The sequence below is a fragment of the Anabas testudineus genome, chromosome 3 (genome assembly GCF_900324465.2).
Source record: "Anabas testudineus chromosome 3, fAnaTes1.2, whole genome shotgun sequence".
Lineage (NCBI taxonomy): Eukaryota > Metazoa > Chordata > Actinopteri > Anabantiformes > Anabantidae > Anabas > Anabas testudineus.
The window spans coordinates 2572005-2587416 of NC_046612.1; the positions used below are offsets into that span (position 1 = coordinate 2572005).

Below are 15412 nucleotides of genomic sequence, written 5' to 3' on the forward strand. Positions count from 1 at the left end.
TCTGAGACTGAACATCTGAAAACATATATTTAGCACGTGAACATTTTTACCTACTGTTTTGTAAAACCAGCAGTCATACACTGCCATCCTCTGGAATAAAACCCTTATTGCACATGATGGTGCTTGATCAGATCTTAATGGGTTCAAAGAGAGGAGAAGTTTCTGCAGATATGAAATCACTCCCTCAAGTGCTGTACACATGTGGTCAAGAGGTGGGATGTGAGTTAATGAATCAGGAATGAATGTAAATCAGCAGCTTTAAGCTCTGATTTGATCAAACGCTGCTCATATCATGTCACAGCCAACTGAAATGTGTGAAGGTCAGTGACATCTTAAGGTGCCATGTTACAGGATAATCATGTGATTTTTTTTTAAATTTGGAATTGTTTTGTAATAAATAGTGGCACAAACCTTAAATGAAATGCAAATAAATAAGCAGATCAAATATTTTTTATATTTTGAACATATAATATTAATTGTTGGTATTTTTTTTTCTTTTTTCTTTTTGCCATACATTTAATAGAATCACTGTCATTTCAGAACATTTTACAGAATAAGATCATGTGTTTAGTTTGCAGCTTACTAAAATGGTTAGCTTGATTAGTGATGGAATTATCCAGTATTTGTCCTGCAGTTGTTTTATTTTATCTTCTTTATCCTTACAAATGTCTATGAAAGACACGCTCCACTTAAAGATGGAGATCACATCAGGGTCACTACAAGTTCCTCTGAGCTCACATTAAAGTTGAAGGTGTCGATGTAACAGCAGACATCAGAAAGATTTGGAAAAGGTGAAACATAGAAGATTTTAATTAAAAGTACAAAAAAGCAACTTGATTCACTTTTTTAATGATTACATTGTTTTGTTTTAGTAGTGATTCTACTTCTAGTTCATAAATCATCATCAGAGCGCAGTTACATCTACCAATCCCAATATAACAGCTGACTGTATAGTGCACACTTTTAAGTACACTTCATTAAGGTAACACGATGTTTTATACACAGAGCTACTTTCTCTTTACTATAAAATAATTTCCTACGTGTCCATTTGTGGCGTTTCGACTTTTAATATTGATTCTATTAAATAAATAAATTAGCTTAAATTTCTAAAAGATCCTCCATCTGATTGTTTTGAGTGATGACGTCATCGGAGCATGTGACGTGTCAACGCGGCGATTTGATTGGTCGAGACCGGAGGACTCTGCACAGTGGGCGGGGCCAGTGGTGCCATTTTATTATTGTTGGAGCGGAGGAGAAGGTGCATCAGGACTTTTTATAAAGAAATAGTCACTGTTTGGATTTTTATGATCACGATACCATGGGGCAGTGTGGAATTACGTCATCCAAAACCGTCTTGGTTTTTCTCAACCTCATATTTTGGGTAAGACACCGGGACTAGTTTGAACAATGTGCAGCAGCTGCAGCAGCATCTCAGGCCAGGCACCGTTAGCATTAGCATTAGCATTAGCCTGCAAACTGCGCCAGAGGTGCGCTGCAGGTCGCAGTTTGACCACAGGCGAGTCGGTCTGCGGGCCAGAACACGGACGGACACGGTGTCTCCGAGGCATGGAGGTGAACTAACAGCGGGCTCACAGCAGTGTGACGGCAGCTTTCAGGTGTCGGTAGCTGCCGCCCACAAGTTGCAGCTATGACGTGATGCAGCAGCTGCAGCGCTGAGTGAAGCTGCAGAGCGACACGAAGCTGCAGACTGACACTGAAACGGAAACCAGAAACTGAGCCGTAGAGGCCGGTTTGTCCTGAAATAGAGAGAACAAGTGGTCCGCTTCACACTGCATTCATTCTTGAAGCGTGTTTATGTCTTTGAAATATAAATTGCTATTCATAGCATGTAGTCTGGTTAAATATATTTCTGAACTGCAGACTTCACTGATAAAACATTGCACTTAGTTTTAAATAACTACATGTTACATGTTTTAGTACTTCATTGTTATATTTCACTTTTTGTGGCATGGATTTAAATATCCTTTATTTGTATAATGAGCAAGTAATAACACAGGTTATATTTAATGTAAAGATATAAAATGACCCAGTTCACACTGCAAACAGACCACACTGTAGAATATATAGTAATTTAAACCTAAACACCATACACAGTATAGTGCTGCATAATAATAATAAATAATAATAAGAACAATAATAGGTTCAGTTAAATAAGCATTCTGAGATGTGTGACCGTCGTCATCAGTGTGAAATAACATTTGAAAAGAGGAGCTGAATTTCTCTGTTTCTCCTTTTATCTGCAGGCTGCAGCTGGAATCTTATGCTACATCGGAGCCTATGTATTTATCACATATGACGACTACGACCACTTCTTTGAAGATGTGTACACTCTGATTCCTGCTGTGATAATAATCGCCGTCGGGACTCTTCTCTTCATCATCGGCTTGATCGGCTGCTGTGCAACAATACGTGAAAGCTCCTGCGGTCTGGCAACTGTGAGTTTGGACTTGCAGGCTTAAACTGAGCTGAGCTTAGAGGAGACATGCAGCATGTCTGCTGCTTACAAGGAGCTCAGTGAAGTCGATGTTTATGTTGGCAGTTTATTTAAGTCCTCTGAAAAAACGTGATGTGTCAGCATTTTCCTCTTGACTTATCCCAACCATGTGTCTTTGTTGTCATTTCAGTTTGCTGCCATTCTTCTGCTGGTATTTGTAACCGAGTGTGTGGTGGTGGTGCTGGGCTACATTTACAGGGCAAAGGTGATCATTGTTATATGAGCCTGCAGACATTTTACATTTCATCCTGTTGTAAATAATCGTTCTTTGAGAGTTACAGTCATATAATGTTTCTGTTATTGTTTTAAAACTGCCTTTGCTGTAACTATTTACTTCTGTTGTTTGTTCTGTCTGTTGTGCCAGAGGATGGCATGTCTGAGCATGGACATTAACGGCAGCCGTGTTTGTTTCAGGTGGAAGATGAGGTGAATCACTCCATCCAGAAGGTTTACAACGAGTACAACGGCACCAACACTGATGCTCCCAGCCGCGCTATTGACTATGTGCAGAGGCAGGTGAGGGGCAGACATTCTGTAGCTATAATGAAACTATATTTATATTTATGTCTGTTGACTTCATATTATATTCTTAACCACACATTCACCAGCCGTACTACTCTGTTCTCCCATTAGCTTCACTGCTGTGGCATTCACAACTACTCTGACTGGAGGAACACTCGCTGGTTTAAAGAATCCAAGAACAACAGTGTTCCAGTCAGCTGCTGCCAGCCTAACATCAGCAACTGTTCCGGCAGTCTCACTCGACCAGCGGATCTCTACCAAGAGGTAAACACAGCGTCTTTTAATGTGGCAGCATGTCAGCTAATACTATAAAACATGTTAATGTTTAACAGTCACCTTCTTTTAATGTCATTTATCTTGTGCTTTAGGGCTGTGAAGCTCTAGTTGTGAAGAAGTTAAAGGAGATCATGATGTATGTCATATGGGCCGCATTAACTTTTGCGTCTATACAGGTAAGAGACACAAGGAAAGTCACCATCAAAGTCCAAAGGACAAAATAGAGAAATGGTCTTATCTAATTGTAAGAGAATACACAAGCTAACAGGTCATTAACTAACCTCATTAATTTATGAATAAACAACAAACAGCAGGGTCACTACATAAAACACATGGAACACTCCCTGTGCTCTCAAAGCCAGTGCTGCAATCGTATCACACTCCTTTTACCAACAGGCTGTATTTGCTGGTTTAACATAATTTGCTTTGTGTAATTTCTCGTAGTAGCGCAGGGGAAACACAAATTGTTCCAGTGGGTCGATATGTTTGTTGTCATTTCCAGTGCTGAATATAGTTTATTAATATGTTGCATGTTTGATGTGATTCTTCTTCATACCTTTGCCGTCCTCCTGCAGATGCTGGGCATGCTCTGTGCTTGTGTGGTGCTGTGCCGGAGGAGTCACGACCCAGCGTATGAACTGCTGGTTACGACCAACAGCTACGCATGAAGGACGCAGCGAAACACTTAGAAAATCAAATAGAGCGTCATCGGACATGTCCACAGTAGATTTCAGCTGTAGTTGTATAAGCTCAAGCACACCTTGCACAATTCATGATAAAGTAGCGAACACTGACTACGTGGTTTGGGTGGGCGGGGGGCGTCAAAGGGAAATCAGTTATTTATTGACGTGCTTTTAAGTTACTGTTACTTTAAATCTTCTTTTTTTCCTTATTAACATTGAAATAGGTACAAAAGCCAAAGTTGTACGTGGCTAATTGTTATGCATTTGTTATTTGTTATGTTCTTTTGTAATTGTGGTTTCATAAAATCTGGACTCAACCCAAATGAAGCTGATGAAGAGAAATTTAGAGTTAATGTGGGAAACTGTGGATGGGAGTGTTGTATGGAATGTATTTCCTTCTAGGATAGTTTGCACTACGACTGGAGCTCTGGAGATATTCAATGGTCATTAAAATACAACTTGCACAGTGTTCAGGCTTAAAAATGGAAAAACATTTGACCTTTTACAACGACGTCCTGCTTTTAGGGCAGAATTCTACTGAATCAGAGCCTTTTTCTTTTCCTTTGCATTTCATCCCTTAAAGCTGTGATCGGTAGAAACAAATCTTTACATTTGCAAATATTCAGGTTGTGAATAATGTACAGTTTGTTCTGTTTTGGTGTGGATTATTATCTGAATCTGGCTCCACCTGTGAGGCAGCGCCAGTAGAAATCGGACATCAACATTTCAGTCTCCAGTGCTTTAGTAGATTTATTATCAGTGTTACCTGAAGATTTGTGTATGTGTAGATTCATTTTGTTACAGATTTACTTCTGTTTTCTTTGTTAGTTATAAACCTCCTGTAAAGAACCGTAACACTATTATTTTATACTCTTTTGTGACATTGTACGCTGTTTTGAGTTCTTATGTTGACCCCTCGATATTAACCTAGTGCTGCAGGAAAAAAAATGCGACTAACACAAATGTGTATTGAGTGGAGAACAGGCAGGAGACAAATAAACACATCCATTTCAACTTGACTCTTTAATTGCCATTTCAACAGCATGGTTTTATGGGAAAATAAAAGTATAACCAGTTAAACTATAAATACAGACGGCATGACAGGAGTTGATATTTCATCAGTTATGTTGAATACATAGTTGTATAAGTGCATCATCATTTTTCAGTTATATAAACTTATTTCTTGCATTTTATCTTTTTTTATATAAAGAAGTTTATAAAAATATATTGTAGACAGCAGATATATACTGTAATGACACAGCACCAGACCCTCTACATTAAAATATCAAGCAATGATCTAAGGCAGTTATAGACGCTTACACGGTCACTGTTGCAGAGATGAATGCTCATCTAAAAATGGCCACCGGGTGCACTTCATCAAATACTGTCAATTGAAAATAATTTATCGGTTATTGTCAATGCTTTGAAGACACAGTAAGCTGCAGAATAAATAGACGATAACTGGTTAAATGTGAAGAGCTTGAACTGGTGCAGTGGTAGTTATCAGCTGTTGTTGACTCACATTTATTGTCTTGTTAGAGTAATGTCATTTGAAGCCTCTTTTTTTATTTATCAATCAATTCTAACTCCTCGTTGGTAATCACACACCCCCGGGACACTGTAGGTACAGTATTTTAAATATAAGGATTGAAGAATAAAATAATCCCAGATGTGCAACACATGAGGTAGCAGGGTTTAGGCTATATCACCATTAATAAATAAGAAGTGTCACTCATGAAATCAGAAATACTTCTAGAAATCTTTACCTTATAAATAAGCAAAGTCTCATGAAAATTCATCATAACTAATTTACTCAAAAACCTACTGCAGTGATTCTGTGGTAGAATGTGTCTCCTCTCTGTCTCCTCTCTCCCTTTTCTGATGCTGGTTCTGAAATTTATTATTATAACTGTAATGTTAAAAAACAACAACAACAAACAAAATAAAAAAAACACCTGTCTTATCTTCATTTATTGCATTTCTGTTTTAGAATGACAGCTAATCTTGTCTGACTGGATTTTACTGATTCTGCCTTGCGATGAGCTTCACTGCGCAGGATTATGTGTTTGCACATTCATCTCCATCATCAACACAAATGTGATATAGAAACTTGAAGCTGTCAGCACACATACACTAAGAATAGAGATCTTGTGTACAACACATTTGCAGATCGACAATGTGGAAAACTCGTATCCGACAGAAAATGCAGAACTCAGACAAAATGCACATTGGCTCATCTAGGACACCTGAGACAGACGTGTTTATGTAAACCTGCAGGTCATATAGTTTTTGGTTTTGCAAATCTGACACTTCAGATTTTGCCCAGGTAGTTTCCTGGCACCAGTCCACTCAATCCGTTTAGCTCCACTATCCACCAACCATCTTCTCCTCGTTCCAGCACTTGGACCACGTCCCCTCTGTTCACGGACAGTTCATCGTCTTCCTGTTAATGTGAACAAAGGTGACGACACACATGAACAAAACAAGCCTTATTTTCTTATCTTCTCTTTTTTAAATATTCACATTATCTTCTTAAGAAGTGACACCACATCTCTATATTTAGGTTAACACATTACAGACAGAGAGCACAGACTTAACAGTTTATTTGGTGTGATGAGTGATGTTACACAGCTACACTTTTTTGTGCCTATGTATGTAGAATCAGGTTTATTTTTATTGGTGGACTTCTCTGTGTTCTCTTTGAATGTGTTTTATAATTGTGTCTGTAATTGATTTAACAATTTCCCCCTAAGGATTAATAGTATCTACACAGAGAAACTGACGTAACCTCCCTTTGAGAATACACAGTATGGTACGCACCGTTGAGCTCGTAATCTGATTGGTTAAGGTACCTGTCAGTCAATCCATAAACCGCACAGGATTGGTTGTCTGTTTAAATGTAAAGCTTGTGGCTCCGATGATTGGCTCCAAGTCATGAACCAGTTTTTCTAAATTCTAGACCGTGTTTTCCAGGTACCTGTGTCCTGACAGCTGATCACCTGGATCAGGTGTGTTCAGTCAATCTGAAGGGGAAAGATACCAACTCACTTTGCTTCTCACTCCCCCCACCTCCATCTGAGATGGTATCTTCCAGCTTCAGCTAGACTGAACACACCTGATCCAGGTGATTGGATCAGTGATTGGATCAGTGATTGGATCAGGTAGGTGAGTCACCGGTATCTGGAAAACAAGCCGGCCAGGGGCTCTCGAGGACCAGGGCTGGGACTCTCGGATTAACGACTCACTAATTGATCCATGAGACAGAAAGTTGAGCCAGAGTTCACTTTGTTCACTGTGACCAGAGAACAAGGAGAGGCCGGTAAGAGGTCGACGTTTATCTGTGTCTACAGTGGTAATAAGAAAGATAAGACCCTCCTCTGATTTCTGTTTTTATACCATTACAATCTCCAGGTTGAGGTGTAATAATTCTAATGATGATGATGATGATGATGATGATGATGATGAGTGATCAGTACCTGGGCACCGTACTGAAAAAGCACAACGTAGAAGTCTTCACCAGCTGTGAATGAGGCCGGGGGTGCTGGGGGCTGGGGGCCTGGTAGGGGTTTATATCCATCATCTGAACTGTCAAGTGAAGCTACAGAGATGGAAGAAAGATCATAATTTAACCTAATTTCTACTGTTATTAAGAAGACGGAGTGTTTTCAAGAATTGATGTACAAAAACATGTTCAATAATGTGACCTCAGAGTGATAACGTGTCAGACAGAGATTATATTTAATCTATTGATAAACAGAAATCTGAGTGAGTGAGGACCTGAAGTACTTACAGTCTCCAGCAGGAGCCAGTGCTGATTGTGAAGCCTGGAAATGGTCCACGTCAATGTTCAGAGAGCTTCTGTGAAGGGCGTCAGAGCAACTGTATGATCTAGGTTGAAGTGAGAGATTTACGATTAACACAGAGGTTTCAAGAAACCTTGTGGTCCCACATATAGAGTTCAACAACAGCCGCCTGTTGAAAGGTGAAAACAGATGAAACAGTCCTCATGTCTTATCATCTTCACCCTGCATGTTACCTCCTCATCATGTCCTCCACTCCTCCTGCAAAAAGAGCTTGGCCGTTGGTGTCCCCCGACGTGTCTCTCTGGTAGAAGCTCTCAAACCCTACGGGCTCTGTGGGGGAAGAGAAGCTGGTCTTTTGAGAAGTGAGGATAAGTATTGTTTCCTGCTCGTCTCTGTTGAACAGGAGGTTAGAGGTGGACCACTGTTTTCACACACGTTTTCTCACTTCTCTATTTAAGTTTCTAGTTTCCTCTAAAGAGGAAAGAACTCCCCGAGTGGCCTCTAAAAACCTCCTCACTGTGTGAAACTCTTCTCCCACCACGGCAGCTTACCTGGAGGCTTCGTTCCTGTGCTTTTCATCTCGATGAAACAGTTGTTATCTGTGGTGATGTCACACTGCTCCAGAGACTTCCTCACCTCCTCGTAAAGCTGATTTTAAAACGGGGAACAGGAAATGTTTTTAGCTCCGTCGTTCAAAAAACACAGACTTTTAGATGCAGATGCTTTTATCTAAGGCAGGTACAGAACAAACAATCTGTGGTTCAAAGCAAAGTGCAGTGAGAGGACATGTTTCAGATTCGAGAGCTGTACGAGCCTGATGTGGGAGTTTATACGAAGTTGTAGAAGAGTTCTGTCTTAAACTGTTTTGCTGTTTGTTGGTGAACGACTGGAGACCTGGATGAAGGTCTTCAGAGAGTGTGAAAGTGATGTGGGCAGAGTGATGAGAACAGTGTTGCGACGTGTACTTTTGGCTGATGAATAATGAGACTAATTGCTGCATTTTGCCTCCTGGGCAGCTTTGATTGTGCACGCTGGCAACGTGGTGTGATGGTAATGTTTGCACGTTGATTTAAAGGTTATGAAACTGAGGCCAAAACCACAACATGGGTCCACAGTCTTGTGTCGTGGTTCAAGAAGACAAAACTGGCACTTCCCCTCAAACCTACCACTAACAACCAGCTGGTGAGGTGTTCAGGGACAGTACAGTAGAGCATCTGTGTTTCAGAAGTATTAACAGCGCAGCAGTAGTAACCTCAGTGCTCCGTGTGAGTCACCTGATAATATGACCAGCAACACAGAATAAACTTTACACATAATGGAGCAGAAACTACGTAGAAAAGTGAGGTCACCTCATCGTCTTTGACACACTGCATGGAGAAATGATTGCAGTGGTCCCACAGAGCACATCTGAGCATGCTAATCCGATCTCCCTCCAGTTGCTGGAACACCTGAAACAGACGTGCACGCCGCTGGTTTAATTCCCAGGTTAACTTCAGTAACTTAGAGACAGAGACTGTTCTTTTGTTCATATATTTCACAGCAGTATTATCTGCAGGCACTAGAAGTAGCTGGATGAGTAGAGAGGAGTGAGCGTCTGTGTGATTGTGGCTTTTTAGCTCGTTCTCTCTTGTTTCCTGACTGGTCAGCTGAAGGAGTTGTGTTGTGAGAGGAGTGAGACTTTTTACAGATGAAGGGGATGTGGTCGAGGGACTTGTGACTAATTTAGAACATGAATGTACTGTAACGTTCACACTACCTCACATGTGCTTTTGTGCGTTTCCTCCCAGTCCCGGCGAATCTCTTCTAGCTGAAGAACGTTGTTAACATACAGCTTCTCTGTGAGAGATCAGCATTAGAGTTAGGAGTGAAATGATGTTGAAGGGGGGATTTGTTGAATAATGTACACTGAAGAAATGAGCAGCGGTCATATGCAGAGTAAAATGGAGTTAATCCAGAACTCTTGTGACTCTGGGTCATACCTGCTTCGTTGGCTGTCTGTCTGCACTGCTTGGCTCTGTGGCGTACCTGTTAAAACAGCATTAGTATATATAAGACAGTATTACACAGGAAGTGGCATATGTGATGCCTCACCATTGTGACCATGTCAAATGCCAGACACACGCTAAAATTAAAAAGGGTGATAAGTTATTTGCCTCTGAATGACCCGACACTGTTTGTACCCTACTTTCGAGAACACAGTCACAGTATCACATGAAAATACTCTGATGGTGTAAAGATGCCCAAAGTTCATGAAGAGAACTGAAGCTACGGACGTGTTTGAGTGAGGGAGGATGTCTAAATGAAGCAACTTGTAATTTAGTGCTTGGATTCCTTTCTCTACGTTGGATTTGTACCTTTTCTGTGCTTTTGGATACTGCACCGGGCTTCTCAGCCCCCTGTTCGGCCTCATCCGCCTCCTTGCATCTCTGATCGTAGTTCTTTTTAGACTGAGAAGCAGAAACAGAAAGCAAGTGTTACAAAACTCCACAAAGACAGGAAGAGCAGTGTACTGCTTTCTATTTATGGCAGCAATGGGCACAGCATAAAAACGGGTTTCTTCACACTGATTAATGTGAAAAGATGTTTTCTTACCTCCATGGTCTTTTTAAAAAAAGAAACCTTCTTCTTGTGAACTTTATCCATGATGCTTTCAAACTATAAGGAGAGTTAGAAGAGTGATGTTTAGTTGAATGCTTTAATACACTCTGTTAGCTCCTTAAAATACTATTAAAGGTCTTTATAATTTCAAGTAAAATTAATCTATACAGAGGGAGAATCAGCCTTTATCGGCCAGTTGTCGTCACCTTGTTGAAAACTGCAGGAAGTATCTGTGAAGTGATTTAAGTAACTCGTGAATCGTGTTGAAGCAACACTCCTATAACACACTGTCATTGAACTGAAGGTCGTCATCTTCACACAGGATTTATCCACCGACTGTAGCGGTACACAAGTACCAGTGTCTTACTGAAGGTGTAACTGCTGCTGTAGGTGGAGGCAATAATCCTCACATGCATTGAAGCAGCATGAGCCTTCAAACTTTATACTGTTGTGTTTGTGTACAGTATTCAGTAGCTAGGAAACACAAACTGCCCAGTACCTTCTTCCTCTGCTCTTTCTGCCGTTCTCTGAATGTCTCAATCTTTTTCACCTCCTCTTTCATTGTATCAGAGAGCTGGATGTGAAAGGTCCCGATGTTCTCGATTTCTGCAGCCAGAAAATGTCCAAACAAAAGCAAAATTAATCATTGAACACGCTGTACGAAAGCAGCAACATGCAGCACTTGGCTTGGATTTGTCCAGTGGCCAAGCGACTGTAGGAACTCACGTGTTCTTAATTGTTCAAACGATGCTCTCAAGGTGCTGCAAAAACAACAGAGGTTTAAAATCAGAGGTGATTCAGTGACTGTTGGCAAGCTAAAAATAAGCAGCATTTATCACCCAGCATTTTTAGGTTCATCCAGGGCTCAGTCTCTGTTCTATTTTTGACCAAGGTTTCTGTCTGTTCCTTTCTAGGAGGCTCTGTACAACTGAACTCTCTGACTGCCGGTCACTATGTTGTGGCACCAGGTCACTGATGGGAATAAATCACCAGAGGAATCCCGCTGGCTTTTTCTTACGGCGACAGATTTGTGGTTTGTTGCGTCACACGTTCAAAGTGCTACTATCTCGACTTTGCTTTACTTCGGGTACTGTTTGACGTTTTCCCTCCTCCAGTCTTTTGTTTCTGTTACTGCCACTTTCAGGGTGCAGTCAGATCTGTCGCAGTAGATGACAGAACATAAACCCATTGTAGGGTCTGTAGAGGGGCTGCTCTTCCTTTTCTCTTTGAAATGTGTTTCTCTTAAGACAATATGACTTATGGGCACATGACTAATGTTGCTGCAGGTCAGTTTGAGTCAGCATCGTGTCTAAAGCCTTTTAGAAACTACAGTTTTATGTACTCTGTTTAGTGTGTGTACAGTACAATACATAATACCGACCTCACAGTGAGAATAAAGCCATGAATGGAAGCAACACTCTTAGTATTTACCTGATCTCCGTGTGTCCTCCAGCCTTGCGAGCAATCATCACCAGCTCCTTCCCGTACTTCTCTTCTGCTAGTGCCCTGTGCATCATAAAAATGTGTGTTAGTGTTTTTCGTGTTCTTATTCGATACATATCCAATATACGTTATTGCCCTTTGTCTTAACATGGTGACCCTATTTCCTATGAACAGATACTGGTGTTTTTGCACAAGGACCACATCAGTAGTATTTATGTCATCATACAACAGGATGTTTTAGTTGACGATAAAATACTTGAACATGAATCTATTATTATCAGGCTCTCAAACTAAAAAAAAAAGGGCGTGGGAACACTTATCATTAAGGAGCTAATTTCAACTATTGTGCAATAATAATTCTTAACATCAACCATTATCTAACTGTACATGTGAGATCATAACCTACTTACCTACTTCCTTTAAATTGAGTTTTTTTTCTTTCCACTGTTGCTTAGTGCTGCTAATAATTATGTGTATAGTTATATTTTGTAATGTCTTAAACCTTAAACACTGTAAAGTGCCTTGAATTGACTTCTTTTGTGATTTAACTCTATACAAATAAACTGAAGTGAATTAATAGACACGGGTCAGGGGTCAGTTTCATTGTGAGATGGTCATTGTTTTTCCCAGACTCTAGTTTCAAAACTGTGTCAGTGGCCAAGTGAGCGTGAGTCACACTGTGACAAATGTAGAGGGGCAGTCGCACAGCGTCCACCCACCTTGATCTTTGTATATACTGTACTAGTCTTTATATATGCTATGCTTTTTATAACATGATGCTGCGTCAGTGCAGCAAACATTTTCAGATAAATGTTGTTCTGAAAGAACAGATTTCTACATGTTTCGTATTTTGCAGTAAACTCATTTGAAAGTCTCGTCATGTGAATCGATCGTGGATTCAATAACTACATATGCTTTTAAATCAAGCTGCTGCTGCAAATTTAATACTTTCTTTTCAGAAAGTTAACTTCCTGTTGTCATCCAAGCCTCATATCTTAGAGGCTCTGGTTGTAGTTTTCATTGCTTCAGTTCGTCTTATTGTGTCATGGCTTTAATTACACAACAACCACTGAAATTAGATGTTGTATCTGAGTTTTGCAGCTACTGATATAATGTAAAAACCAACGCTACCTCATCTTTAATAGCTCCTCCACATCTTTGCACATATGCCTTCCATCACGTAACCTTTGGATCATGGTGTCGTACCCGGCGTGGCACGTAAAATCAGATCCCTGCGTTGAGAAGACACAGAAAAATCTTAGAGAAATTCTGTGTTGCTCAACAAATATTGCAACATGTCTTTGAGTCAATTCTGGACTCGTTTTGTGGTCAAAATGCAGAACTGGCACTTGGCAAAATAGTTGTGTGTAACATGGAAACATACTCGGTAGCTACTTCATCAAACACCCGGTTATTTGTAGAGCAGATAAATTTGTCAGCTGCACTCTGGAAGTTCATCAAAGCACTAAGTTAAACTTAGGGCGACGACTTGTGCAGTTACTTACTGTCCTTTCCTGACTGATATAGAATGAAGACACTGCAACCTGCTTTTATTTAGATGACTGACAGTTGTACAGTTTAGTTGTACTTCCATTTTATGCAACTTTATACTCCTACGCCTAAATACTTCTTTGTATTTCTACACTTCACTATTTTTTGACTCCACCTCTAATAAATTGTGAGCAGTATTGTCATCAGTTATCAGTATTATAAGACTTTACTGATGTTTGGACGACAAACTACGCAGTAGAAGGGCGTTAATATCTGGACTTAATGGAAGTAAAACTAGAAATGAATTCTTACAACTTTTATTCATGTAAAACATCAGAGCGTCTTCCACCACTGTCTGTTTACACTATTTAGCATCAATGTCATGTAAATGGGAACTAATGTAGGAATGCTGCATATAGAAGTTAAAGCTGTGTTTTCCACACAGCAGTGGCAGCCATCTCTGTCACACACCACAAAGTTTAAAGCTTGTATGACATTTAATTATAGATAACTTTAAGTTGAGCTTTAAAACCCTTTAAACGTCAATCATCTTTTAGTTTTTGACCAGGACTCTTCAACATAACAGAAGACCACAAAAATAGACTTACCCAGAAAGCATCTTTGAACATCAGAGGTGCCATTTCACTTTGTACTTCCTTGATCTGAACTGTTGCTTTTCTTAGTTTGAACGTCTCTTGCAGAATTTTTTTCAACGTCTAGTCTCCCACCAGCAAGTGAAATAAAATAGCTGAAGGTTCTGAGACATTTAACCAAGCAAACCGTGTTTAAAACCGTGAGTAGCTCAGATGTGAGTGAGTCATTGTGAATGAGGAAGAGCCTCTGTCCCATGATGTCACTGTTCACAGGGGCTCAGCCCATCTGTGAGGCAGCATCTCCTCCACTAGCATTTGGTTGATGAAACTATTGGTTGTTTAATATGTCTGTCAGACGTATCGGGCGTTAATTTAGGATTAAATGATGTTTGATCAGAGCTGGTCAGCGTAGAGTAATAATAAGAAAACTTGTTGGTGAATGCATCCTGTACACTCACTGGCCAGTTTATTAGGTACAGCTGTACATTATAATGCAGTGTAAAACAGCAGCTCTCTCCTTTTGACAATGTTTTTAAGGGTTAGGGTAACCCATTTTTAAGTTGAATCTGTCAGAAAGGTGGTGATTCTACGATGTGGGTGGTCATCCTAAAATACATTATATTAAGAAGCATGAAACACTACAGTACTACACACACCATAATACAATGTGCTGCAGTAGAACTCCTGCACCCACTAAGAGCTTAATAATAAACCTATATTAAAATGATCATCTGACAGTTTCAACAAACACTGAGGGATTCTAACCTTGTAAAAATAGAGCTACTATAGCTGATTGCATTAGATTGTTCCGATGTAACTAATAAAGTGAAACTGAGCGTGGTTTCAGTCGTGTTTGCATTGTTTGTTCAGCCACTGTGATTGTGGCTGAAACTATAGTGGCTACAACAAGAGAGCTCATGTAATTGCCAGTGTGGTCTTATCGCCATCTTCGGATGTTAAAACTAGCACTATTTCAGCACGCTAACATTAGAAATTGAATGAAATCAATCCAGATATAGCTAAAGCATTAATTCTGTAGTAATTGTGTGCACTGTTAGTCACGGAGACTCACTCAGCAGGTGGTTCATAGCTATAAATACTTCAGTTATGCAATAAAGCCTTCCTTCCTGAAGGTGAGAAGGTTTAGTTCTTTCCTTGAAACGGTTTTCGAGTCGACTGTGCAATTATTCTTAAAAGCTGCTATTTGTGGTTTTGTTGGATTGTATAAAACTATAAGAGGAGTGTCTGTAATTAAAACCTTCACTAGTGAAGTCATGCTGTAGCTCATAAACTGACAGTGTACAATGTTTTAATGACCACCAGGGGGAGACACAGACCTTTCTAAATCAGTTCTAACACAGTATTTAATGATATGGGACAAACCCCCCCAGCACTCACAGCTAATAGTTCTTAAAGCTCCACTGGGTTACAGGGAGTCCAACATAAAATCTCAGATCTCTTCATCTAGTTGAGATGAATCCAAATCTG

The 15412-nt window shown here is 40.1% G+C and overlaps 2 protein-coding genes across 2 annotated transcripts; one reads left to right on the forward strand and one right to left on the reverse strand.

The window, feature by feature from the left end:
- The first annotated feature begins 1222 nt into the window (after nucleotides 1–1222).
- Nucleotides 1223–5010, forward strand: LOC113174409 (tetraspanin-3-like). Its single transcript, XM_026378397.1, has 7 exons — nucleotides 1223–1381; nucleotides 2265–2456; nucleotides 2646–2720; nucleotides 2930–3031; nucleotides 3149–3301; nucleotides 3406–3489; nucleotides 3889–5010. Exons 1-7 carry the CDS (start codon nucleotides 1319–1321, stop codon nucleotides 3979–3981), a joined length of 762 nt encoding a protein of 253 aa, XP_026234182.1. The 5' UTR covers nucleotides 1223–1318; the 3' UTR covers nucleotides 3982–5010.
- Nucleotides 5011–5033: 23 nt separating this feature from the next.
- Nucleotides 5034–14178, reverse strand: LOC113174408 (proline-serine-threonine phosphatase-interacting protein 1-like). The gene is made up of 15 exons (XM_026378396.1): nucleotides 13940–14178; nucleotides 12972–13072; nucleotides 11829–11903; nucleotides 11124–11158; nucleotides 10897–11003; nucleotides 10392–10454; nucleotides 10154–10246; nucleotides 9779–9824; nucleotides 9556–9635; nucleotides 9149–9247; nucleotides 8351–8447; nucleotides 8033–8129; nucleotides 7787–7884; nucleotides 7473–7594; nucleotides 5034–6439 (listed from the first exon to the last, which is right to left on the reverse strand). Exons 1-15 carry the CDS (start codon nucleotides 13970–13972, stop codon nucleotides 6308–6310), a joined length of 1278 nt encoding a protein of 425 aa, XP_026234181.1. The 5' UTR covers nucleotides 13973–14178; the 3' UTR covers nucleotides 5034–6307.
- Between the last annotated feature and the right edge of the window lie 1234 nt (nucleotides 14179–15412).